Raw genomic sequence first — 27,735 nt, 5'->3', positions numbered from 1 at the left:
AAGGTTTAAAATAAACCAATTATCCTATAAGCTTGAATTTACCGAATCATATTTTCCTCATTCCTGTTCTGGTACATAGTATTTGGAGAGAGCTTTGACACAAAGCAACAGAAACTGCTTTGATGTCTTTCTAGCTTACTGAAGTGGTAATTAAACAGGTATCAGATGCTTTTGCTAACTACTGAACCTCATGGAAACATACAGTTATGATTATGTCCGATACTGAACAGAACATATGGAGGAAATATTATTTAGATGCAGTCGGACGTGTGAGACATTACATTTTATTTAATTACAGAATAACTAAAATCTTGTCGATGAATAGTGTCCCATGCAAATTTTAAAAATGGGGGCTGCACAGTATCGCTGGAAAACAAATGATTTCTTAGCAGCTCTTGTTGTTTGCTTTGGTTTTGCTGACAAGCAAAGATCTAAAATTCATTGACCAGAAAAAAGATATAAGGCGACTTCAAAGAGTTCATAGACTTCCTTTCAAGATAATTCTGAGAGAATATGACCTTAAGGATTGGGGCTATACTGAAGAAACCAAAACTTACATCCTGCTCATAACCATGCTAGCGAGCCCTTTTACAGATGTCTAATGTAGTTCTCTGTAACGATTCACGTCTTGCCCTGCAGTCAAAGAGTGTTTTTGTTTTTGACTTATCCGTTTTAGCTGATATCTCTTTGACAGCTCATCCTCTCTGTCCTATTACTGCTACCCTCTAGGGCTAAAGAATTGAGAACACCCATGACAGTTTATCTTTTAAAACCGACTCTGACGAGAAAAAGATGGAGTTAACTAAATAAAAAAAAAAGGGAATGTTAGGGCATCCAAAGTAAAATAACCATAATCATACAAGGAAGGGGTTCAAGGCGTTACTGCAGAAGCGCATCAACTAGAAGGAGAGGGAACAAAGCAAGGATGAAGGCTTTAACCTTCCAGATCAGACCAATCAATTCTAAAACAGAAATATGTCAGGGATCAAAAGTGATTTCATGAATTTGCTTGTTTTTGTTAGTTGATGGACAAGAAGGTGTAAAAAATATATATTTTCAGTCTATTAATAGGAGGAACTCTAAGCCTGCACAATAGTCAAGCAACACTGTTCACCCATGATCAAAGTACTGTGTGAACTTTTTATTCAGGCATCTATTGCACGCCATTTCCTGCAACATACCTCAACTGAGTAAATGATTACAGGTAGCAGCTGCTACCTCTAAATCATAAAACCAATTAATTGAATCCACTGCACAAATCTGGTCTTTGGGAGTCATTTTTTGGCTGAAAAAAAGAGGAACACACAATATTGTGTTCATTTGGCTTGATGAACACTTTTAACCAAAAATGTAACCAGTGACAGCTTTGTCTCTTTCATCGTGGCTAAAAAGACTCTTGAGACAGATGCCATCTGGTAACCACTGTGCTCACATGAGAGTCTGGAGATGTTCAGCACCAAGATACTTTGTGTCAGCGTGGCTTTCTCTTGCGTCAGAGCAGTGCAATCCACAAAGGCAGAGCACCAAAAGTTGGGCTGTCACTTTGTACACAGACTGTCAGACAGTGGAGGTGAACAGGGCAGAGTGGAAGAGTAAGCCAGAGATAGTCACAATAATAAAGTTCAGCACACAGTGGGAAGGATGTGCAGGACAGGAAATGTTCTGCAAGAGGTGGCAGTGATTGATGGATGTCTGGAGTACTTTGGTCTCTGTTCTTAAAACCATGCATGCATGTTTAATTTTCCTTCAGTGGTTAAACTTCAGTGAATACCATTGATGGACAAGATAATAGGTCAGGCTTCTAAAAAAAAAAAAAAAAAGCATGGAAACGGTGTTCCAAAGAGGTTAGCTGTGTATACCCTAGTTTAAAAAAACCCCAAAACAATCAAAGCAGAAATAGGGATTCAACTTCTTAAGTAAAAATAAAGTTTGAAAAGGTACAGGTTCTGGGATGTACTTTAAGAACTTTAAGAATGAGGGTCAAGACTGAATGAGGGTCTGAAATGCGACCGTTGTGACTAACCTCATCACATCATAACCACTGTACACGGCAGAGAACTGCTGCATATCCAGAACAAAGAATTTCCATAAACCTTCATCAAGCTTTGTGGATGACCTCGATCCTTTCAAAGCATCCATAAGCTTTACCTAAGGAATCCTGTCATTCAACTCCTTAAGGGTCTTTTTTCTATTTCATTTCATTATGCAAAGCATTGTTTGCCGTCTTTTATGCCAAACCTTTTTTATTATCACCGCGTCTTCATGTGCACATATAATACTGATGTAGCGACGCACATCATACCTTCCTTTAAAATGACATTCACCATTTGAGTCTCTGCTGCTTTTTCCGTCTAAACCACTCAGACAGTTTCTCAAATTCAAAGCCAGAATCTGGACAGTATCAGGCCACAATAGAATAGGTTACTGCTGGTCTTTGACTTTTACGCTTACTAAATATGCATACGGTAAATTTGCATGTACTACTTAAACTGCACCAATGTATTCCCTCTCTCATTTGTGTCGCAGGCTCAGTTCCCTTTTTTCTTCCAACTTCTGCACAAGCTCCCAGGTGACTTAGATTTCAGTCATTCACTAAAATAGTCCAAGGTGATTTAAGGACTGTGGTAGAGGAAAATTAGAGCTGACACTGATGCGTAGACTTTTTTGAAGTGCATCTAGGTAGATGAGTCACAACTTTTGATTATTTCAGCTTATTTTGAGATGATGAAGTTTATAAACTGGGATTACTGCTCAGCTGTGAACAATATGAAGCGGTAATATTGAGAAGCAAAGTATGGCCTCTCTATTTGTAAGATTCTCACTAAATATAGCTGTATACACTTCAGATTTAGCAATCTGATCATACAGACAACCTTCAGTGTTTGAATTACACCTTTTACACTCACTGACAAAATACTTTACTGTAATTTCATCACATTAAAAAAGGGAATACTATAGAGCTTCTCTTCAGATAGAATGATATTTTGTGTCGTTATGCACACATGAGAACATTAAATGGAGAGGGGATGAATACAGAGTGTGATATAAATGTCCAACCTAAAATTAAGTCACTTTAGTCAAAGCAGCAATAATGCACCTTTAAAGAACTTCATACAACATTGAAATTTTTAGGGTCAAATTTACTTATAGTTTGCACCTGAATAAAGCTGAATTCAAGTAACACCTGAATGTGGTTTTTTTTAATCATCAAAAAGAAACGTGTATCTTAAGTTTTGTGCCTGAAATCATACGATAGTTCTTCCAAGGAGGCAACACCATCAGGAGCTTAGAAACTGTGACAGAAGGGAGATAATTTCTTCACTCATGTTATTTTAATTTGAATGCCAGCGGAAGAAATCAACAGGACATTCTTATGTTACATAAGTATGCTCTGTTGATCATACTTAATTTACTGGAGGAAAGACAACCTGGGAGTTCGTCCTGGTTTCCCAAATATTCGCATGCCCTCATTTTCTAGAATAGAAGCCCTTTGATAGAATTTTTGGGATGTGTGTGCTGTAATAGCTGAAGAGAATCTTCTTATTTTTCTTATGCTCAATGATTATAAAAGCATCTTAGACTCATTCACTGGTCCTGAAGAATGATTATTATTATTATTTTTTTTTAAATCATGTACGTCAGGCAGACTTTTTTATTCCAGTGCAACAATCCAGATGAAATATTTAATTTTTGATTAATAGTGAAATGACAGGCCAGCTTCTATGTTCAAAAAACAGCATAGTGTCCATTAATGAAAAAACAAAAGCAGATGAGGAAAGCTGTGTAAAAAAAAAAAAAAAAGTTACATCATCACAATGATATTGGAACATTGGGGGACATAGGGATGTTTGAAATGGTTGTGCCTGTTCATAAGGTCTTTGTAACACCAACTTACAGGTCAGAAGTTCATAACCAGAATGGATCAATGGATCAATCTATTCTTCTGATTAGATTTGAAGTCTTGTTTGGTTCTTATATTTGGCTTTTGGGTGACAGCACACAGGGAGAGAGGAGGACCGAGGCCAAGATGAAACAGGTGAGAAGATGGACAGAAAGAGAAGTATAATGCTAAGGCCACCTCTGTTTCCCCCAGTTTCACAGCAGTACTTTACACAATTATTTCACATTACTAAGTGGTATAAATTGTATAAATAAATAAATAAATAGAGGCTATAGTTTATTAGATTCTGTTTTTTGGATGTTTTTTTATTTATTCTTTTTTTTTTTTGTTTTGTTTTGCTCACTTTCACCCTCCATGTGCTCTTAATTCTAGGACTGGACTAAGTTATGCAAAATAAATAAATAAATAAGCCAATTACTTTTTTGTAGGGTTTCTTAGGTGGGGGCCGACACAACTCATCCCAATCTTCTTTAAATTGTTGCACTGATATATCTTAACACAATTTCCCTATCCAGCCATTCACATTCAATGAACTGATCTGGCCATCAAGTTCCAACTACACATGGCAGCGAACTTAATTGTCAACTTTAATTGAATTAAAGTTGAAACTAGTCATTTCTACCACCCTAAATTACAAAAAACGAGATAGTATGGACAAAGAAAATGCAGGAATATTTTCACACTTGACATTTACTTAAATTTTCTATTTATATATATATATATATATATATATTCCTCATTAACTTAATCTAATTTGTAAAAATAACATACATTCCTTGATTTCAGCAACACATTCTAAAAACAGCACAGTAAAGCTTTCATCACTTTACAATGTTCCCATTCTTTCTCACAGCATTTAAAAGCCGTTCTAGCACTGAGAAAACCAAGCAATGATGCATTTCAGTTATTATTCTCACCCATGCTTTCTGCAAACACATGTTACGCTATGTAACAGTATGGGTCATCTTTGCATTTTTCGTTTTGAAATTCTCCACAAATTCTCTGTTGGGAACAGGTCAGGATTGCAGGCAAGTCGTTCCATTAGCAATACCCACGTTCTCCCTCTCCCTCAGTATTGAGTGCAGAATGTGGTTTGGCACATACTTGTTGAAAAATGCATGAAGGCCCCTAAAGAAGATGATGTTTTTACCTTTTTTGCATTAATGCTACTTTCACAGAAGCAAGCGTGATTCATGCTTGAATCATTTATAATAAATAACATTTTGTATATTAACAAATAAAACAAAATTAATGAGAGAAAAAAACTAATCACAAAGTATATATATCCTTGTTTTTATGTACAGCATTTTTCTTATTTGGGGTTGTATTTACTTTTTGCTTTTTTCCCAGGATAGAATGAGCTGTGATTCTATCCTGGGAATGACAAATGAGAAAACCAAAAGAAGAGACAGGCAAAAAAATAAATAAAAAAATCCTTTGGTTCCTGCTATATATTGTAATGCATTTTGTAAGAATACATCCAGTCCTTCAAAACTGATATGACCAATCACAGTCAAGAGGAGTCCCTAACAAATGCAAATCACCGTTTCTGTACATCCCACCTACGCGTATGCTATGTATGACTCAAGTCTCAAACGTTCAGGAGAAAGTTAGTGAAGAAAACAACCTTGAGTCATGAAAAACAATTGCCTCCCCCTGAACAGTTTACACAACAGGAATAAATGAATAGAAAAAGACATAGAAAAAGGGCTAAAAAAGATTAGGAGAGCAAAAGTGAAAGCTTGAGTAAACACCAGTGTGCAGTGTTCAAGATGTAGGAAGCAGCCAGACCTGAAAGGATTGAAGAGCCCATGTTGGGCTCATTTACAGGTTCATAATGTTATTTTGGACATCCACTCCAATATTTATTTTATGCTGTGATGTGTACAAACCACATCATTTGTCTCACACGGTGCATTGCTTCTACACATCTCAGTACATTCTTTCTGAAATAGTTCATTTTAGCTCCTGTCTCCTGGTGATGTACACATATCAATGTTACTATCAAACTTCTGTCTCTAAGCATATTGAAATGGCACTTCAGTGTGCAAAAAAGCTTACAACACCTAATTTGGCCAGTAACCTGACCCTCAACAGTTTTCTAACTTTTTGTACAAATGCCTTGTGTTACCTGGCAACACAAGATGGATTCTTTGAAAGTCTGGTGAGTATTAGTGATGTGAATGGAAGCTTGGAGGTGTATGCAGCACACCACACAAAACAACAAGCTGCCAGAGGGACACACCACACTGCAGACAACTTGTGGAGGCTTCATCACACTGGTTTACCCTTCTCAGTTCTGACTTCTGGGGAAAAAGGAAGGCCCATAAGGCTGCTGTTAAGCAGTGTTGTTGGTTTGATGCTCACCTTATATTTGAGTCCATCACATCTACACAATATCATGATCAGTTTTACAGCTGAATTAGCTCTATTGCTGACCAGATTTTCCTTTTCCTTTAACGTAGCAACTGCTGCAGTTGGCTTGTACCATTTATACTAAGACTGATAAGATCTCATTGGAAAATAATGTCAGCCCAAGTTAGCAGTGGTTGTGGTAAGGTACAGACTTTGAACTTATGACTCATTCTCTGTTGCAGAAAAATACAGATACAGAGACAATTACAGCACCATATTTTCCCTTTGGCTTTACAAAGCTGCTTCAATTACAGACTGTGCAGTTTTGCTTCTTTCTGTAGCCTGATAATAGCCCCCCTACCTTCAGACATTTGTTGTCAGGATATAACTTGTATGTATTTGTAGTTATGAGTCATCTACTGTGCAGTATGTTCTTATCTAGACATCAGGCTACAACGTCAACAGAAACAGAATGTACGACATCCTCACATATACTTTACTCTAAGTCGCACAAATAACTGAGACAACTTTTAAATGAAAGTGTCATGCAGACTGTGCATCCACTGTTAGGTAGGAGTTCATCTGATTCTGTTCACGGTATGTAAAATATTATTAATTCCCTGTGAATTACGTACAAACACAACTGCTTGAAAGTAAAGACTTTTTCATATTTGCATAGATATAATTTCCATTTCACACTGGGGCACCGTTTACACAAATCATACAGCTACAGGATGCTATTCATCCATTGAGGATATCAATGCATATATTTCAGGGCTAAAAGTATTTCAATCTTTACTAAACCATCTTCATCTCAAAATATGCATGTAATGGCTTTAAGGTCAACACGAGTTTACGAGTTACATTTATGTAAAATGTTCAAACTGTGTGGTGTATACTCCTTTTTTTGTATTTTATCCATTTCCTATCCATGTTTTTGGCCTCTACACTTGTGATTACTATCTTGCCTGAGCACAGTATAAAAGCAGAGCTAAATTGCAGCAGAGAGGGAGGGACCTGCATGTCAAATTTTCAAGTCTACCGTTTCGGAAACTGCAACAGGCTTTTGTCCCAAATTGATTGATTTTTCATTTGTAAACAACACAAAACATGGCTCCAATATGATATGATGTTGGCAGTGACCCACAAATAGAACAACACCTGATATTGACTGAAGGATTTTGATTCTCAATTCTCTGCTCTGCAGTAACCTGTGCAGTCAGCAAAGCAAGCAAGGGCACATATCATTAGTGCTACGGCAAGAGATATCAACTCAGCAGGAAATCACATTTCCTCCTCACACTGACAGCAAAAGATAAAAAAGGCAACTTAATCCTGATATCCGGCTCTCCCATTTCCCTCGTAAGTTCTGTGCTTGTTGAGTTTGAACTATTCATCACACGTGCACCATGCACAGTCTTTAAGTATTTTGTAGCTCTTACATCTTTGAGGAAGGCTATAATCTTCAGCAGCTGTTTGTGACTTAGAGAGATGTATTTCTGCACACTTGAAATCTTTGGAACACCACCAAAATAGTATATTCAAGAAAGCACCGTCTTGAGCCTAATGTGTAATGACAGAAAAAGGGTGTTTTACAATCTGGTAGCTCAACCACATGCACGATGGATCTGTCTGCCTGGCAGATGAATAGAATTCCAAACTTCTTCTGTTTACTCCTGTTGTGAAACTTAATTGTCTGTTTTTTTTCCTTTGACACTCAGTCTTCAAGTTGAGCAACCTGGTTACCTTGAGTAACCCAATATTAAGAGGGTTTAGAAACATAGTCTCATTCCAAAACATTTAATAGCTGGGCTATAAAAGGGATATTTAGGTTGTTTTTAATTAGATTTTGTCACTCACACTCACAAGGCCCCTGTAAATGTGTGATGCACAAGTAATACGATGTAAAAATCTAAAATGTACCATTCCTTTAAAGATACTATGAAATTTTAGAGGTTTGAGTTGTTTTAGATGGCGGAAATATTGCTCTTTAGGTGGCCCAGTTCTGAGTAGCTATCAGTTTGGCTCTCCATCAGAATTCCTTCCAGATTCTCATTCTCTAAACTGAGAGTGCTCTGACCAAAATACTTTTTGCCAAAGAAAACAAAAACAAAAAAACAGCATGTATCCCTTTAACTGTATGTTCTAAATCTAACGAATTACCTTCATTTGATCCCCATCTGAACCCACATTTCCTAAAATTCTTTCACTTTTCTACATTGATTTTACTCCTGATTTATTTCAAAATGGTTGGGATTACATACTTAAGAGAAGGGTATGGTATAAACAATTACACAGTTACATAAAAAAAAAAAAAAACAAGGTCCGGTTTAATGATTAAAAAATATGTGTGGTTATTCATAAAAGACATAGTTAGGTTTAGAGATGAGAAAAAACGTTCACATTGCGTGAACGCTGCTCTTCAGAAAACAGCAAAAAATTTTGAGCCTTTATAGTGACACTACTATGTTTTTTCACCGTGGAAAAACCTTGCTATTATGTGCTCTCAGGTGAGACTGAGCTGGATCTAGAGTTTTGAGATCAGGTGAGCCGTTTCCAAAAGGAAAAAAGGGTAATGGAAATGTAAAAGAACAAAACTAAACTTTTGAGTTAACTTGTCAGTCAAATTTTTAATCCAGTGTCATTTAATTTAAGAGCTAACCACTTAGTCTCAGAGGGTTCATCTTTTCCACAGTCATCGATGCCGCTGCAGTGCAGGAGCTGAGTGAGGCAAACGGTCAGGTTGCCACATGGGAAATATCCAAGCGGGCATTCTCCTCTGTTGGAACTCTTATCACTGGATATTTTCTTACTTGCTACAGGGTGTATACAGGTATAAACAAGTTAAATTTAAGACTTTTTAAGACCAAGACCAAACGTACGATGGAAATACCAAGTATTTCCAAGTAAACACATTGACAGTATGGTAAAATGACAAATGACTGTTGAGTTTAAGAACATCGACTAAATGTGTGTCATGCGAAAAGATCACAAAAATGTCATCACTGTCCTAAATTAAATTTATTACAATATTTTCAGAACATTTAAGTCCCATGAACAAATGCTTATAAAATCAAGTAAATATATTTAAAAAAAAATACTGTTCCTTTAGAGCAAAAAGAAAAATACACAAATATCAGTGTTTCCCACAGATGTGGCAATGTGTGGTGGGGGGGGGGGGGGGGGGGTACAAAATAAAAATTCTTCAAAATAATTCCTTCGTTAATAATTGGTCACACAGAACTTTAATGTATTAATATTCACATCATCATTGTAAACAAATGAATAACATAGCTAATTACACTGGTCGGACTGTTCAGCTGTTTCAGACTGATACCTCCGGTTCAGGCTGGTCCTCATCCTCAACACGCACGTCTCTTTTTCAATCGCGGAAAATATTTTTCAATACTCATCTGGATTGAAGCAGCAAACATTCAGTGTAAGAGTTTAAAAAAACTACTTTATTTGATTCACATTTGCTAGTGTTTTGACCTCGACAACCCAACTACATCTTTTTTTTTTTTAACGGCAAACTTGCGACTAGTTAACTTTATAAAGAAGGCGTAATCGCTTGTTTGCTATGGGTCGGGACGGGACAACTTTGTATTCAAAATATAAAATATTTTTATAGGACTTTTTAATGTGTGATTTTATAAAAGGTGCACGTGATGCCAACCTTTCGTGAATTTCGCCAGCCGTCTTCTTTCGGTTGAGCTAATCTAACGCGACGCTGAAGCTAGCAAGCTTCCACGCTTCCAGGGATGATATCGCTGATGGAGACACACGCGGTGTGCACGGAGGGGAGGGGCTGTGTGTGTGTGTGTGTGTGTGTGTGTGTGTGTGTGTGTGTGTGTGTGTGTAGGTTATGCGAGAGAGACGCGTGACTGACAGAGACGGAGGGAGAGCAGGGAAAGGAAATGCAGCTTAACGAATACGAGTATTTTTTTAAATAGCGTTAAAAAGAAAATAATAATAACGAAACACAATATGTGGCGGCCGGTGTTGAATCTGTGGCGCACCGCCACGAATTAGTCTGTGTGGGAAACACTGAATATTTAAGACCCATGCAATCTGAATTTAAGACAATTTAATACTTTTTAAAGTCTTATTTTCAGGAAAATTGATTTACGACTTTTTAAGACTTTTTAAGGACCCGCGGCCACCCTGTTGCTAGTATAGATATATAAGTCAGTGTGCCTGAAGCCTTCAAGTTCAAAATGCATGAGGGAGGCAGACAGGTTTATATATCATGTCATCAATGTTTATTTCAAAGGTACAAGTTATCAGGAGGCCAATTATTCCATATGTAAGCATTTGAGATTTTTTATATACATATTTAGATTCAAACAGGATGTTGAGACATCAGGATTTGATAAAAGAAGCACATGAAGTACCAGCTTTTCCCCTGCTCTCTGCAAGATAGTGTCACGACAGCTTAGTCTATCAAAACATTTTGAAGTTATTTTGAGGCCATCAACAAGAAGTCACAAGCTGAGTGCCCAGGCTATTATGTACAATTCTAATCTAATGAGATCTGATGAAATAACGCTGCAACTGAGTGCAGTCTCGGTTCTAGCAAATGTACCATAGTGAGAAGAACTTTTTTCTCATTTGGCTGAGCAGGTATAACAAAATTGTGACCTTATAGTGCATGTTAAAGTATAAAGCAAATTAGTTCTCATGTTGCTAGAATAAAAGTAAATGGATCAGTATTATGAATGAACAAATGATAAGGTTACAAAAGAGGGAGAAGCTGCCTCTGTCTGTGTTAGTCAATATCCAGCCTGGATGGCATTTAGGAATCCTGCCCAACAGGTGCAGAGCAGCAAGCGTTCAAAGCGAGGGCAGTGCAGCCACACACAAACTGTTAAAGCAGATTAACAATATTCAGACTCTTAATGCCCTCAATAGCTGAGGGCACCTTAGTTACTTTCCAGCTGTAATGTTCATTGTAAAGAATGAGAATGAATTGTGTTGCTGAAACAGAAAAAGAGTGAGAGCAGGCGTGCAACAATGGGCGATTTTCATAGAAAAACTGGAACAAAAGCACCACGGGGACAAATGGACCACTAACTGGTGAGCAAGCAGTCACTGTGTGAGCCTGCCTGGACCAATATCATATGCTACAACATAAAAAGCTGTGAAATCATCCAAACTGACCCACAAGCATTTACTGAACACATACAGACCATCATTCTTCCCTGTAAAATAACTAAATGTAGGCGGGGGTGAGGAAAGAAGTAAGTAGGAAAAAAATCATTTAGTATAATATGACGGCTGGTTTATAGGCTGTCATGATTGATGATTGTCTTCTGAAGCTATATTCAGGAAATCAGTTGTGCATAAGCCTGTTTTCAGGGTTTTTCAGAGGCTGAAAGACTGAAAGACCATCAGTTTGATGCATTACTTTTTAGATCAAGGATTCTGTGCATCATCACATTGTGTTAACAATAACTGTTATGATGAGTGCAAGCTACATTCAGGTTATAAAGATGCTGCTTCAGCTAACTGTGAGGGTACAATATAATTTGGCTTCATCCTTCTGCACTATTTTTTATTTATTCATAATTTGTCATTTACAAAAATTGCACATGTCTTCTGAAGTACATTAGATTCCTGCACAGGGTTGAGTACCACGATAAGTGTTATAACAAGAAGTGTTTGCAACTAAAAAACAAAGACAAACCCACAAATCTGTAAAAGGCAGAATTTAACAGGTGAGACAAAAAAAGAAATAGATATAGAAATAATATTCAGGATACATTATAAGTCTCAGCCGGTATGGTGTTTCGACAGAAGAGAGAAATTATTAGAATTTTGAGAGAAAAAAATGCAGTCTGCTTGTACCACTACAATGTTTGTCTATTTCTTTTAATTTTATGCATCCTTACAATATCCTTCCAATTTAATCTTTGTAGGGGCAGCAGGTTCTGAGTCTTTGCTGAGGAGTCTAGGTCAGGTTGAGGTCAGCACTGAGCTTTGCAGCTTTATTGCACCAGCACCCTGCAGGACTCAGAAGTACAACACTGAGACCACTGAGAATGTGCAAATTTCAAAGGAAACCACTTGCTTTATGACGTGTCCCTTGTTTGATAGCTTTATCCGTCAGAGTTATTCTTTGTATATCTTGATATCAAGTGTGTCATTAATGTGGCACAAGGCAAAGAGCAACTTCACACCCCATTTATAGTATATAGAAATCGGTCTTAAAATCCAATTATATATTCAAAATACAACATAACACAAAAGATTGACCTAAATTACCACACCCTACATTCACTACACTTGACATTTAAAAGAGTGGCAAAGGGATGCAGCAGGGATTTTCTCAAACTGAGTTGCATCACCATGGTTATCCGAAAACACAAGAGCAGCAGTCATTACACACAGCAATACACCCACCTTTGGCTATTTTTAGCACATATAGCTGTAATTCTTCACGTTTTTACAATACTCCATGTTTTTAATGACATTCAGGCAATGTACTTGACCAAGTCAAAAATGTACTATTTTCTTCTTTACAGATTATAGTGTGATTTTGGCAGTGCCCTTTGGATTGTTACTACACTGGAATATTCCTCCCCTGCCACCACTCTGAAAACTGTGAGTCCTCTTATCAGAGAAAATTACTGTCAATATCCATCAGGTTCTTTTTTATATTTCTTAGCAAAGTTTGAGCTTACAGTTTTGTGCCAAAGATCAAGCAAATATTTATTCTTTTTTTCATCCATAGATGCTGTCATTATGCACTTCACACTGTCGAAACTATCATAGACTTACATTTTTATTGATAATCTCTTTTACAAGTCCGAAGAACTTGCAAGTAGCACACTCTCTGTGGGCTCATTTTGAGAGGTCAACTAATCCAGTGGTTTTAAGTGGTACTATCAATACCAACTGATTACTGCTGCAACTTTGTTTCCATTGATTTTCAGTAGGCTATTGATCTTTCTTTAGAGTTCAGGGAATGATGTTTTATTTTTTCCCTAAGTGCCATGTTGCAGACGTGCAAATAGAAACCGGACAAAGGATGCATAAAGGATGTCCATGGGCAAAAAACAGACATGCATTCAGTAATGTTTGTTCTTTTTGTGAGAGCATCAAATACACAATTGTTAAATTTCCCCACAAGTTTCAAAGATGGAAAGTTTTTAAATTGCGACAGTGTTCAGGTGCAGTAATTACAAGTCTTCATTCATTCTTGTTTAAACTTTGAAATGGATTTGTTTTTGGTTATTAATGACAAAAAACTCTCTACTTGTCAACTTAAAAGGAAAGCAATGATTTGACTTTTAAGTCAGGAATAATTGTTAAATGTCAATAGAATAATCGATGGATACTTTCTTCAGTTACTTCCACAACACATTTACTGTGTATATTAACACTTATCATACCTAAACATTAAACCATTAGCATATGATCATATTAACACCACTGCAAGTTGAAAGAATTACTCACCACAGTTTTCCTCATCCGCTTGATTTCCACAGTCATCGATGCCGTTGCAGTGCAGGAGCTGAGGGAGGCAAACGGTCAGGTTGCCACATGGGAAATATCCAAGCGGGCATGTCACCTTCTCCTCTGTTGTATTAAGCGCTATAAACAAAGCAAAAGTTCCAAGAATTTTCCAAGAGTCATTGTCAAGAATTTCAAGTCAAGTGTGTTGACTGTGAGTGTCATAATTTACATTTTTGTGGACTCTATGAGCAGCTTTTGTTTGAGCCGAATTTCGTCAAAGTTTGTCTGGCTGCTGTTGTCCCTCAGAGTATAAACTATGCAGAGATCAAGAATAAACAGAAAGCAGCAAAAATGCAGCAAATGAAACACAAAGTTCTTCATTCAAGATGGATGGTAATTATTCCTTCACTAGTTTCAAACCGGTTCTTGAATTCCACATTCATAAGCCACAGTCTTATCTGTTTTAGAATTCAGCAGACAGTCCAATGACAATAAAGCTGCAGATTACACAGTGGAATCTACTCCCGCACTGGCACTAAATTTAGAACATGGCATGGTTTATGATTCTTCACATTGCCTATGAGACAATGAATAGTTTGGCAATTGATTTATCACTTCAAAAACCCACACTGAGAAAATGTTGTCCCCCTTAGCCTGTTAGCTCTCTTGTCCCAATTTGTCATCATTTGTGAGAAAAACTTGACATATCTTAAAGTTACATAGTTTTGACTACACTAACCATTAATTATGCACATTCCCTGCCTACAATTGCCCTGGAGCGCCACAGGGCTGAAATCCTACAGCTTTTGACTTCGGGTCTCAGTCCTGCACCCCGCTGTTTTGCTTTGGAGTGACACAGTTGTGGGCTTTTGATGGCATCTTTGTGACCTATTCAACATGGCAAGAATTTCATGTGCATGGCTGTACATGTGCAGGATTCACACAGAGTTTTTTTTTCATCTCACAACTGTAGCAAAAGCCATATTGAAAAAAAAAAAAAATCTGCCAAATTACCAAGGACTCAAACAGAGCACTGGGATCCCTTCATCCATTTTAAAGTCGATAACATTAAAGCAGTGACTTCAGTGTAAATACATTCTCAGTTTAGATGTAAAAATGTTGAGTCCAAATGCTGCAAAACATTTGATGTAACAGCAAAGAGTAGTTTTGATGCAAGCTGGATTGAGCTTTTCTTACAGCTCAACTGGGCCCTATTATTGGACGACTATACTTATATTTATTAACATGCATGGGAGCGGAATCAAATTATGAGAAAACATACAACACCTTCCGCCACTTTCATCGCTCTCTGTGGGACATCAGCATATGTGTAATTGTAGCCGAGTTCAGATAGATGCTGTATTCACCTCGGAGGGAGCGTGAGTATGTCAGATGACACTGCAGCTATTAAAAACGTTGTGCTTTAAGCAACAGCAAGTTGACACAGTCATAAGTGCTCCAGTTTTCAGGAAGAAATGTGTGGCTCGTTTAGCTGTCTGAGAAAAGAAACAGAAATCTATGTGAAGCAGAGCAGCTCTTTTCAGCTGCAGTATCATACACTTACACTTTAGTGTATTTTACAAAAAGATCGAACTTTGGAGCAAGTAAAGAGTTCCTAGCCCCATCTTAGTCTAGTTGAACGTTTACATGAAGAGTGATTCATCCCCCAACAGCTTTACCTAGGTGTGTTCGTCTGGTTTTGAGGAGCTCTATTTTTTTACGACTTCAGTTGGCCATAAACCGTGAAAGTCTGCTTTTGGTCAAGTAAACACAATCATTCTGTTTTTTCTCGTGCCATGTACACATTATTAAGTGTTCCGTATACAAAATATTATAAGTTAATTAACTATTAATCTGTTCAGAGCCTGAGAGACTGTATGACCTACTTATGATGTGACTTATGATTTATGGGTATTGCATACAAGACTGAAGAAAAACAATTCAGTTTTATCAAACTTTCTTCGATATCATTGGCTTTTCTCTTTGGGCATTCCACTTTATTCTATATTCATTTGTGACACACTGTCTGTGTGTCACAAGCATGTCACTTATGGATATTTTTCAAATAAAAAAACACACACTTTTTATTTTCCCTTCTTTTTTTTGCAGTAAAAAAAATAAATTCTATCTCTTCAGTTGCAATGGATTGTAAGAAGAGTTGTGTGCTCCTCCTGGGAAGTGGGAGACTGCATTCATTAGGTGGTTCTGGGAGTCACCAATGAGTTGGACATTTATGGAGTGATACTGCTTGTGGTTAAGGTATGGGAATGGATCTGGAAAGTGGGCTTTAACGCACACGTGTGAGCAGTCTATTGCACCGATGGTGTGGAAGACCAGCAATAGAATTAAATCCCATCTTGACAGTAACTTTTTCCTCAGCTGTATGTGGAAACATTATTTATTGTATGGCTTGTTGATTTATTAGTTCCATGACTTGCAGGAGAGCGCAGCTGTCACATGCCCATCCTGTCTCCCAGCTCCTGCTGAAATGTTCCAGTGGCCGAAAAACCCAAAGTCGAGAGAACCTGCACATGTGGTGGAACAGAGTTGGAACGTTGTGTACAGCTTCGCAGTCCTGGCTCCAAACTATTGCAAAGGTCCATGAGAACAGCTCTTGGTAGCCTAAAGTGTCCAAATAGGGACTCATCACTTTCTGCAAATAAATCTGCATAGACATGAAAGTTTTTGTTCCTTCTATAGGGCATGATCTGCAATATCTGTAAATATGCTATGCTGTGAGCAGGCATGGGATGAAGAGAGGCCACTTTGGTGTATAAAAAGGGTGGAACCACAAATTGATGGCACAGTTTCTAACTAACTTAATGTAAATGAAAATTTTGGTGGACTTAATTTATTTCAAACTAACAAATGCTTTGTAAATTACCAAAAGTTATTAAAAACAAATCTGCAAAAAATTGTTATTTAATAATAATTCAATGAAGTGCACAACAGAAGAATTTTTGAATTTCCCCCATTGGGGGATGAATAAAGTATTTTTCTCTTCTATTCTCACAAAGACAACACAAACGCTTATTTTGTTAAAACATGTCAGCGCTCTAATGTCCGTGAGAGTCCTCCAGACCATTTGTTCCTTCCTAAGAACAAATCCTGGATGAGAAAACGTTGGTGAATGCCAGAATCTTCTTAAAAAGTGTGTAAGTAGGACTTAACTGTGCTCCCACGTTCTTTTTAAAGAGAAGATGCTTTCTCATGGCAAGCCTTTAAAGCAGGGCATACTGTTCAGTCCTTTATCTAATGGCACTGTCCTGAATCTTAACATTTAACACACTAACTGAGACCGCTAGTGTCTGAGATGTAGCTCTTGTTTATTCATATTATTAATTTTTTTTGCAATTTCTCTTTGTATTGTACAGTCTAACCTTGGGGTGAACTTGCCAGATGTCCATTCCTGGTTCTTGAGTGTTTTCGTCTTGTGTATAATCTTTCTTATTGTAGAAGGATGGACTCCAAATTGTTTAAAAATTGCTTTGTAATCCTCGCCTTCCCTAAGCTTTTACTGCTTATATTTTATGGTAGCAACAGTTGCTACCATAAAATATCTTCTTTTCCTCCTTATTAGTGTGTATGAATGCTAAAGAACAGAAAATTGTTTCCACTCACTGTCTCTGCATTTTTACTTAGTTTCTGTTGAACAATGACACTGTGAATTACTTCATGTGTTGTTGTTCATCTGAGGATGTATTTACTAACTGTAACTTTAAGGCAAGTGGAGGACCATCATTAACATTATGTCCTAATGAGTAAAAATGCAGAACTATAAGAACATATATATATAGTCATGTTTAAAAAATCTCAAGGATTTCAATCCCATACAACCTGCAAATCTACTTTAATATTTTATAAGAAATCAGAAAATATATTTACTCCAAAACGAACACAAACACTGGAAATGATTTCACTCCCACAGACTAATCCAAAAATACCTTTTGGCAAGCCTTGTTTTCCTGTCTGCAATTTCTTTATTCTTGAGAATAGTAGATCAAAAATAATAATAATTTAACACTAGGTTGAGATATTTGTAGTGTCAAAAAATCTTTTATGGGTTGTTCGGTGGATTTCATGCATTTACTGAGCAGAGAGATGGAGAGAATGCACAAAGACTGACAAGACTCAAACTTTCCAACTACAGCAACAAACATTTTCTCTCTCACTGATTAACAGTCTGAGCTTTGTCTAACACTTCATTATAATGTTTACCCTCCGGTCCTAAACTATGGAACGACCTCCCATTTCACATTAGACAAGCCCTTTCACTGTCCATTTTTAAAACTCATCTTAAAACTCATTTTTACTCCCTGGCTTTTAACCCAGCATGAGACTGTTTCTGTTTTATTGTTATTGTTTATTATTGTTTATTATATTGTTCTTATGTTGTATGTCTTATACTTTGTGTTGTTATTCATGTACAGCACTTTGTTTCAGCCACGGCTGTTTTTAAAGGGCTTTATAAATAAAGTTGAGTTGAGTTGAGTTGCACTGAAAAAATGGACAAGTTTAAAAACCACTGAGGGAATATGTTGAAGCAGACATGCTATTTGGATAATAGTTTTTATGAGGTCAAATCCCATATCCACCACATAATTAAGAATACCTCTTATAACCATACATCTCCAAATGCCAGTCATGAGTGATCACTTGTGATGGATCACACTCTACATGCAAATAAACTAAAAGCCAACATCTCACAGAAAAAGTGAAAACATTTAATGGGCTCAGTTAACAGATGCAATATGAGTGAAATAAAAGTAGTCAAAATTATAGATATAGCCAATAACTTACTATATTAAATTCATTACTTATTGCTTGAAGCAAGTAAAGTAGAAGAGGTTAGATAATGTAAACATGTAACCCTTTTTAACATTTGCACAGAGGAAAAATAACTCAGAACCTCGCTTGATGCCGGCATAAGAGGTTCTCATCCGTTACTGGATTTAACTTTGGATTGGTTCAATTTTAACTGTAAAATTCCCATATGACCAGAAATGAATCTCATCGTGGCCATTTTATCACTAAGCCAAGTAGGAGGATGTTTCAGGTCAGCTAAACTAAAATCTAAAAGAACCTTTCCCTTGAGTATTAGCTACTAAGTTAGTCAATTTAAAGTTGTTTTAGGTTGAGGCATCTACGAGTGTAAAAGGACTGTAAAAGGAATTTACATCATATTTGCAAAAACTGTAGTGTAAGTCCAAGTTTAAGTCTATTCAGATATGCAGACTTCAAGCAATAATCAAGAAACCTGGAAGAACTGAACACAACATGCAGAAAATTTTGTGTTATTTTTGTCTACAAACTGTAGACAAAATTGTCTAATTTTGATTGGAAAAAAAAAATGATGTAGAGTTAGCTTAGACATTCATCAGGGATGGTTTTATGCAAATTGTAAACAAGCATGACTATCAGGAAATTTAGGGTAAAAGGGCGAGAAAACCCTTGGTTCTCTCCAGAGCTGGCAGAAAATATTTATGAGCATAACCAGGCTTGGGCCAAGGCAAGGAAAACAGGTTCTCCATTTGACTGGCTTGTTTTCAGATAATTGAGAAACAAATGCTCTTCTTTTATCAAGAAAGCCAAATCTGAATATTATTTGTCTGTCACCACTGAGAACCTAAATAATCCATGGACATTTGGGAAAGTTAAAAATTCTCTTTCTGTGAGTAAAAGCACTCAAGCTCCACCTACATATATTCTAAAGGTTTCTGTCCCTATATATGGCAGAATTGAGGTATTGAATTGTTTTAACAAGCATTTTATATCTTCCGCTTCTCTATTGGACTCTGTGGGATCTGTTCCCGAGAGACCGCCCTTCGACTTTCCAATCCAGAGTGGTCAGCCTTTCAATTTTGTACCCTTCTCTATTCAAGAAGTCCATAAAGCCCTTAAAAATTTAGATCCCAGAAAATCCTCTGGACCTGACTTAATTGATCCTTATTTTCTGAAACTGGCAGCTGATTTTGTAGCAGAATCTTTGGCATTCCTTTTTAATCTTACAGTGGAGAAGAATGAAATTCCCTTTGTATGGAAATCAGCTTTTGTTCTCCCTTTATTAAAAGGAGGTGACCCAGCCATTTTAACTAATTATAGACCAATATCAAATTTATCAGTGCTGGCAAAGGTTCTTGAAGCTCTTCTGAGTGAGCAAGTAAAGGTGTTTTTACATTCTAATACCATTTTATCGAAATATCAATCTGGTTTCGGAAAAAACATAGTGCCATCACAGCTGCATTGAAGGTGGTAAATTACATTTCTGTTGCACTTGACAAGCGGTGCAACAGAAATGTTGCCACATTGTGCATCTCTTTTTATTGTTTTGTGGAAATCCTGCCAGAACAGGATCCGGCACCTTTTGATTTTGGCCTTCCCGTGTTCCGGGACTTATTTGGGCTGATCCGGTACCTCTCGTATAGAAAAAAATATTAATATTAAAAAAAAGTTTTAAAAAATTTATAAAATAAAACAATAATATTCCGAACAAATCCCATGAATTTAATGTCGTTTATTAAGATAAAACAACGTCATTTGAAAGACTCGGAGATCTGTTGTTGATGCACTGAAAACTACTGGTCATCAAACCCCGTTTCGCAGACAAAAACTTTTGGAATTTGGGGAGCAAGCAGCAGAGAGGAACAAAGATTTACCTTTTCAATGCAAATATGTCAAAAAGACAGTTGAATTTTTTCAAAAAAGAAGGAAGAGTTGCATGACGGTTCGAAACGAGTCAGAAAAGCCACGACTAGAGGCGACATGGTAGGGCTGCTCGATTATGGAAAAAAATCATAATCACGATTATTTTGGTCAATATTGAAATCACGATTATGTAACACGATTATTTCACATGACTTTGGGAACTTTGGATTTATTGAAAAGAAACCTTTCAACAATTCTTAAAAAAAAAAAAAAAAAAAATCCTTACTCCTTCCATTCTCAAGACTACGTGTTGCTTTCTGTAATATATGCCCGTACTAAATTGGGTAAAAAGGCTTTTGGCTACTCTGCACTTCTAGCATGGAATATGTTGCAGAATGACTGGAAACTAACAGGGTTCATCTCTTTGAGTGCCTTTAAATCCAAACTGAGAACACTTGAGGCCGACTCCACTACATGTACTTGCTTGTAAATTCAATATATTTTTCTTTCATTTGTTTGTGTTTTTATCTGTGTAATTTGTAACTGTGTTTTGTATTTGCTGCTGCCCATTTTGGCCAGGTCTCCTTTGAAAAAGAGCTTCTTAATCTCAATGGGATCTTCCTGGTTAAATAAAGGTTATAATAGTAAAATAATAAAAAAACGGTTTGAGTATTATTGAATCATTTCCATGGCTGTGAATCGCAGTCTGCACTGTGTCTCAAATAAAACTATGAACTTGGCAATGAGAAGAAAAGCCACGGGAAATATAGATTGAACAATATTGTCTTTCAGCACTATGCAATAGAGCTCATTTCACTGATCCTGCCAACATTTTGTAACTAAATAAACAAAAACACAATATTATCTTTGTTTCACCTTAGTTCTATTTATTCAGTATTCAGTTATATTTTATTTCTCCTTGTGTATTCCCTTATTAGTGTGCTCTCTCTCGCCCCCTGTGCCATCTCTCTCCCTCTCCTCAGTCTGTCTCCTGCTCTCATTCACTCATCTGCAACCTGTTACCAATCAGCCATCAGTCCCTGCTCCAGTAATCACCTCCCCAGTATATATGTCTGTCTTGTTCCACCACTCCTCGCCGGATCCTTGTCTATACCTTGATCTTGTCTTGTCTTGTCCCCTGATCTATAATCCTAGTCTGCGTTCCTCGTCCTTATGGTCACACTCCTCTCCCTGGTCCCTGGTTTTTCCCCGTCAGTCCCCTCTGCTAAGTATTCAAGTCTATTTTGTTATTTTCTTAGTTTTGTGTTCAGTTTAGTTTTTTAGAACTCCAGCTTTGCTGTGACTTTTGTTTATATTCATGGAAAATAAATCCTTTAACTTTAATTTGCCTCCCGTCCGTGTCTGCACCTGGGTGCTCCCTAAACGCACCATGACATATTAAGTATTACGAGTACAGATTACAGGCTATACATCCATCATTGTTACATCACCTAAGCATGTTAGGCTCCAGACATCCATTTCTTGATTTTTCTATGTGGATTCAATTGTAGGACAACATATCCCATTCAGTGGGTGACATGAGAGGGGATAGTCTGCTTTTTCTGGCTAAATACGATGAGTTAATCCCCTTTGTAAACTTGCCCTCTTCGCCCACTTTCAGCAGCGAGAGCAGAGTCAAAGGTGTTGCTTCCTGGCATAGACCCTTTATCTGACTGAAGTTCGAGCAAGTCAGCCCTGACCATGTTTCTGCAATATCAGCAGCTTAGCAGAGAAGAGTACGGATAAATCCATGTGGCTGCCTGTGGTGCTAAAGTAACAGATGGATTTGCAGTCGCACCTTTCTTTCCTCAGTTCTGCTCTTCTGTGAGTTTTCTACATATTCCACAAAACTACATGGTGTAAATATTAAATTCCAAAACCTTTCATAGATAGTGTCAAAGTGATAAGCAGAAATGTGTAGTCTAGGAAGACAATTTTCTCCTATGAGAAAATTGCTGCTCTCAGTTTTCCAGGAATATTTCAATGTTCATTCACCAGTTGTGTTACTTAAATCCCACATAGAAATTGACCTCTAGTCTATAATTTATCATTGGGGAAAGATGACTGCAGACTCGGCTTTATTATGGATGCCTGTCGCGGGCTGGAAGTGGAACTGGTAATGTGACTGAGGAACCTATGCAGGTCTGGTAAATGCAGGTTTTACTCCCAATTTTACATAAAATGTGTCAAAACAGTTTTTTCAAACTGGCCAGGGGGTCAGGCACCAGGTAGTTCTTTGAGCACCTCCTCTTTTTGCATTCTTCACAGGGGATTAAATAATTTCACATTGCAAGCAGTGTGTTTACAGTTTGTGCTCTGAGGACCACCATGTATTCAGAACTGGAACAGTAACCACCACTCCCTCTTTGGAGACAAGCCTATTACTGATGGCATGAGGTGCATTACAGTGTATCCTACAGACTGTGTTGGACCACAGTTTTTGATAAGCACAAATCTCTGAAACAATTTTTATTGGACCGTAGACATAAGCCCACGAAATGGGACTGGGAATGAGCTGCCATCTGTCTCGTATACAGGTGAAAATCGATCAGTTTAGTTTCCTTTTGTGTGCATGTTATTGCTGTCAATTTCAGAGCCTCCTAGTAAGATGTTGTGTTCCATATATATACGTTTCTGAGGAGAAACAATGAGCTGTGCCCACTCTTGTAGCCTTAAGTGCAGATTCTACATTGAAAAATCAGCTGGGAAAACGAATATTGTTTGTTCGTCCATCAATCCCAATTGTGCTTAAGTGAGTACCCAAGTGGCTACTGCAGAGTCCTTTGATGCAAGTTTAAATGCTGTTAAGCATGTTCCCATTGCACTCAAAATCCATATAAGTAAGTGTTTTTTTAAAAAAAACAACAACAAAAAAAAAACGTTTCAGCTGCTCAAAGGTAAAAAAAAACAAAAAAGAACATATTTTAGCTAGAATATTGATCAGCTTTTTTTCCTTTTCTTTTTGGTGCGATAACAGCTGAGTGCAAAAGTCTTATGAGTGTAATTTAGGCTAAGAAAAGTGAGTCATGCTAAAAACAGTCAATTTTAAATATGTTTTAGGTGACTGCTCATCAATACCAGAGTAATTTTTCTCTTTGTCTGAAAACCAAGAAGCTTGGAAATAATTTCAGCAATATAATATTTATGATCTAAGAAGCATCCTGAAACAAACTATTTCTCTGACAAACTTCATTGCCAATAAAGTTACCAAGCAGATAAACTTTCCTGCCTTTTCAGACAAATATGTCCCACATATATTCATAATTTCCCTACAATATGTTATCCACCTTTCTTGGGAAATTAAACAACAATGCATTTGAAAAAACAAAACTCAAATCTAAATATGGGAAAGAGAAAATGAAAATACAGGGAAAAATGAGTCAAATAATGATTTGCTAGGTTGGACAGATAACACTCTCCCATACTGTTTCTGATATTACTCCACTATGTTGAAGCCTCATGAGAGCACATCAGGAATGTTGCAAGCACAATGTAAAACCACACAAGTTGACAGACATGGGATGCTCTGCTGTGGCTCAACTGTACTGAGTCTTGACTGAGCTGCACTGTATAAGTACACAAACAGTGTGAATGTGTTGACCCAATAAAAAAAAAAAAAAATAACTTTCATAAAATACACTTAAGTCCACCTGATCTAATGGATAAACTGAAGGTGACTACATCAGATGTCTGATAACAATGCTTGCAATATTTCTAGTTTTGCAGTGCTTGTCATAAGGTTTTATCCCAGTGAAAAACTACCAGACTGAATCCAGTGTTTGGATATCTTTGCTTAAGGCTTTACACATAACTTTCAACCTGCACTAGTGAAACTGGGTGAAAGCAATTAAACGTTACAGATGCAGCTGCTCATGCAATGAATCCTCCAATAAGGGATACGGGGAATCTGCCCTTGACGTAAAGAGAACCAGATTACCACTAGAGAATTTCACAAAACAAGCGTCGTGAATATAACGAACACAAAAAACAAACATAGCACTATAGCTATGCAGAAAATGTGAAACAAGAATAGATCAAAATGAACGTTCTGAGTGCTAAAATACTGTAGATGGTCATGATATTAATGATAATATTCACTGACATAATTTAGCGTCATTTGAAGCTCCACGTTTCATCACAATTACTTCCACATTCTGATCATTTACCAATATGATAGGCAGTTATCAAGGCGTATCAAGAGCTTAAAATCCCTGAAAACTATAAGACACAATGAAATTGCCCACCATAGGTAGTGACATCCATTCGGCACAAACAGTACCTTCCTCACTTTCTGCGTTGTTGCCATCGGTGCACAAGCAAAAGGTGATGGCTTGGAATCGCCCAAATTTCAATGCAAATAACGACTCTACAATTTGGTGAATTCTCATACGAGTTGCTGAACTTACCCGACACTCCATAAGCGAATATCACAGCCACATAAACTTGCATTTTGCCTGTTGAAGTTCTTGGTGAAAATCGCGCGGGTTGAAGTAGAAAAAGAGCAGCGAAAGGATCGTCTGCTCTTTCAGATTAGGGATCTGTGCGTAAAAATCTCACCAAAAGTTTGTTCGTGAGGTATTGTTTTACGGAAAGCGCCTGTACTGTGAGGACAAGACACGCCGGTGTGACTGGAAAAGAAACTGAGCAAGCCTCGCAGGGTCGACTCGATCTGTAGCCACTTGTATGAGAGAAAAAAATGTAAGAATCAGTTGCCATGCTCTGACGCACGCGTTGTAACATCACAGGTGCCGGACGCGCGTGGAGACACGCAAAGAAGGCGGGGGGTATCCATACAGGGCTCAAATCCATGGCTATTTTATTAAGTGCGCTGAACTGTCCAGGTACATAGGTGCATATGCTAAAGCACCACAATTCCTCACGATCTGTGCTCTAATGGTGTATCAGCAAAATCATCAGAGCGTAGGACAGCTTTCACGTTTTATTTTTCTTAGAAGAATGAAATAATCCCCTGGAGATTTTTCTCTTGCTCAGCGGGATGAAAATCATCAGCAGCAGAGTAAGTCTGGGAGATGTCAGCTCGGGCTTAAGGTTTCTCTGCTTTCCAGACAAAAAGGGTTTCCTTCTGGCAGTGACTTTTGTCTGACAGATAGGCAATCCTCGTGGTTATTGGCTGGTCTTATCTTTTGACCCCTTGCACATGATCTCTCCCTGTCAAATTCACTGTCTTTTTCTCTCTAAAATCTAAGTATAGTTTCAGAGGTAGCTTCCCCACGTTCTGCTGAAGTAAGAATACGATATGTTATGTAACCATAGAAATTAAATGTGTGCATAAAATTACTCATAATACTGATGTAATTTGGGATTTTGGTTTTTCTTTTATCGTCGGTTTGCATAGCACATACCTTGAAAAGGTTGTCATATACTACTATAAGTAACATTGGTGTAGAATTTATTGGGCTTCATTGCTGTTGCAACAAATTTGGAAGACATGTAGAGGTGAGAATTTTCAGAAGAGGTTCAGTAAAATCAGACGTCACAAGCTCATTATTAAAAAAGCTGATATTTTTCAGTTTTGATTATAGGCAGTAGAAATCTCACTGGCCTTGTGGTGGTAGAATTGGGCTCAAACACGTTTTTGGTTACCAGGGGGCCTCTATCACCTTCTTGAGTTCAAAGACTCAAAATGGATGTGCAGAGAATGAGCACTATTTTTACTAAGATGCTCCTTGCCTATGGGAGAAAACTGTAGTTAGGAATGGGAGGTGGATTTGGGTATGAAAACATAGCTTTTTAATTTGGTTATCATAAATACACCACAGTCATGTTTAAAATATAACAAACCAAACTTTTTGATGCAACCTTTCAGTACATGGAGACATGACACGACTGTATCACATGCAAGAAAACAGAGTGAACCAGATGCACTCTAGCTAGAACTATAAATATGTTTTATTTAATGAAATGCTATAGATAAAGGAATATGGCCTGTATATCATTTCAAACATTAACTTTTACAAACTAACAACTTACTGCTGCTCAGCTGCTTCTGATAAGCTCGTAGGCACTCACTTAAAGAGCAGTGTGTGAGTAGTTGGAAAGGTTGACAGTGGACATTGATACCGAAGGGGGAGCACTAATTTATCTAAACTTTAATTGGCTTTAATAATTACTTGCACATAAAATGTGCTTGTTCTTTTTGGGTTCCAAGGGGAGAAAAGAGTGTTAGAGCTACATTTACTGTACTTCACTCCAAGCAGAAGTCTCTAAATCTATGAATGTTAGATAGTCTATGGTTAATTCAGTGTTAACTCATGACAGTAAATTATGTATTTTGGTCAATGGGAAAATACACATATCTTTGAAAAGGAAAGTCTGAAAATTTGGACAATTCCTATGTTTTGCTTCTGCAATTTTCTATTGTAACACAGCCCACATTGCACTTCTGTTGATGTTTTCACACGTTCACATTTGTAACATAATGATGGTGACAGTTTCTACTTTTGACTAAGACTGCCAGGACTAAGTCCCTGACGTTCAAGCTAGAGATTACCGGTTCAAATCCCATCATTCTAAAATGTTTTCCCCCTCTATTCTCCTATATCACCTATGATCACCTATGTTTCAACTTTGCTCCCATCTGCTAAAGGTTACTGTTAGTTGTTAAAATCACATGTTTCGTGTCAGAATTATTGTACATGTTTGCGTTTACATGTTAAAAAAGTATATGCTCAGGGTTGGAAAAACACATATCATCACAGACTAAAAAGTCTTATTCTTATTTGTTACCGTTTCCATCACATGACACAATCCAGCACAAAACAACTCTCTAAAAAATACATTATCATGTCACAATTTTGGAAGCCTGCATTGTAAAACTACTACTATGTATTAGATGTGTGGACAAACATTCATATTTTGCAATTTCTGGTGAGATCGGGCTACCTTCTCTTAAATTCATCCATCAGCAATCCCAGGTGTTAAATATGTTTTAATTTTCTTATATTGTTCTGGTTTGCTGCAGACAACAGCAAATGGATCCCTGTAGGCCGAGCAAAAGAGATCAAAACAGCATCCTTTTACACTGTGTCTGGTAACATTAAAGTTACAAATGATGAAGAACTGGCTTCTTCAAGGTGTATTCTGATTTCATAAGGGAATATTTCAACAACTACAGTACCTCCTATTACTTAAATAGCAAAAAACTCTCTCTTTTAAAACCTATTTCAAATGCCTTTATTTCCATTGCAAAGTCATTTTTACCTTCAAAACTTGCATATTGATGCATTTTGGCATACCTCAGGGAGTCAAAACGACTTTACAGAGTGACCTTCCAACAGATTAGTTGACTTTTACCAATATGAATCCTCCACCTGTCATGGATTTTTCAGTAGTACTCCTCTTACAGAAATCTAAAA

The 27,735-nt window shown here is 37.2% G+C and overlaps 1 protein-coding gene across 1 annotated transcript in view; it reads right to left on the bottom strand.

Annotated features, from left to right (window-relative positions):
• The window catches only part of rxfp1 (relaxin family peptide receptor 1), a 99,968-nt gene extending 74,919 nt beyond the window's left edge, over nucleotides 1-25,049 (bottom strand). The window contains exons 1-2 of the mRNA XM_075481882.1: nucleotides 24,766-25,049; nucleotides 13,715-13,852 (exon numbers count right to left, since the gene is read on the bottom strand). Of these exons, the coding sequence (XP_075337997.1) occupies nucleotides 13,715-13,852; nucleotides 24,766-24,808 (181 nt within the window). The 5' untranslated portion in view covers nucleotides 24,809-25,049. The remainder of the gene's footprint in view (nucleotides 1-13,714; nucleotides 13,853-24,765) is intronic.
• Nucleotides 25,050-27,735: the final 2,686 nt, after the last annotated feature.

This window comes from Odontesthes bonariensis, chromosome 13 (genome assembly GCF_027942865.1).
Source record: "Odontesthes bonariensis isolate fOdoBon6 chromosome 13, fOdoBon6.hap1, whole genome shotgun sequence".
Lineage (NCBI taxonomy): Eukaryota > Metazoa > Chordata > Actinopteri > Atheriniformes > Atherinopsidae > Odontesthes > Odontesthes bonariensis.
The sequence above is the reverse complement of the archived record's forward strand: the minus strand, read 5'-3'. Positions and strand labels throughout refer to the sequence as shown.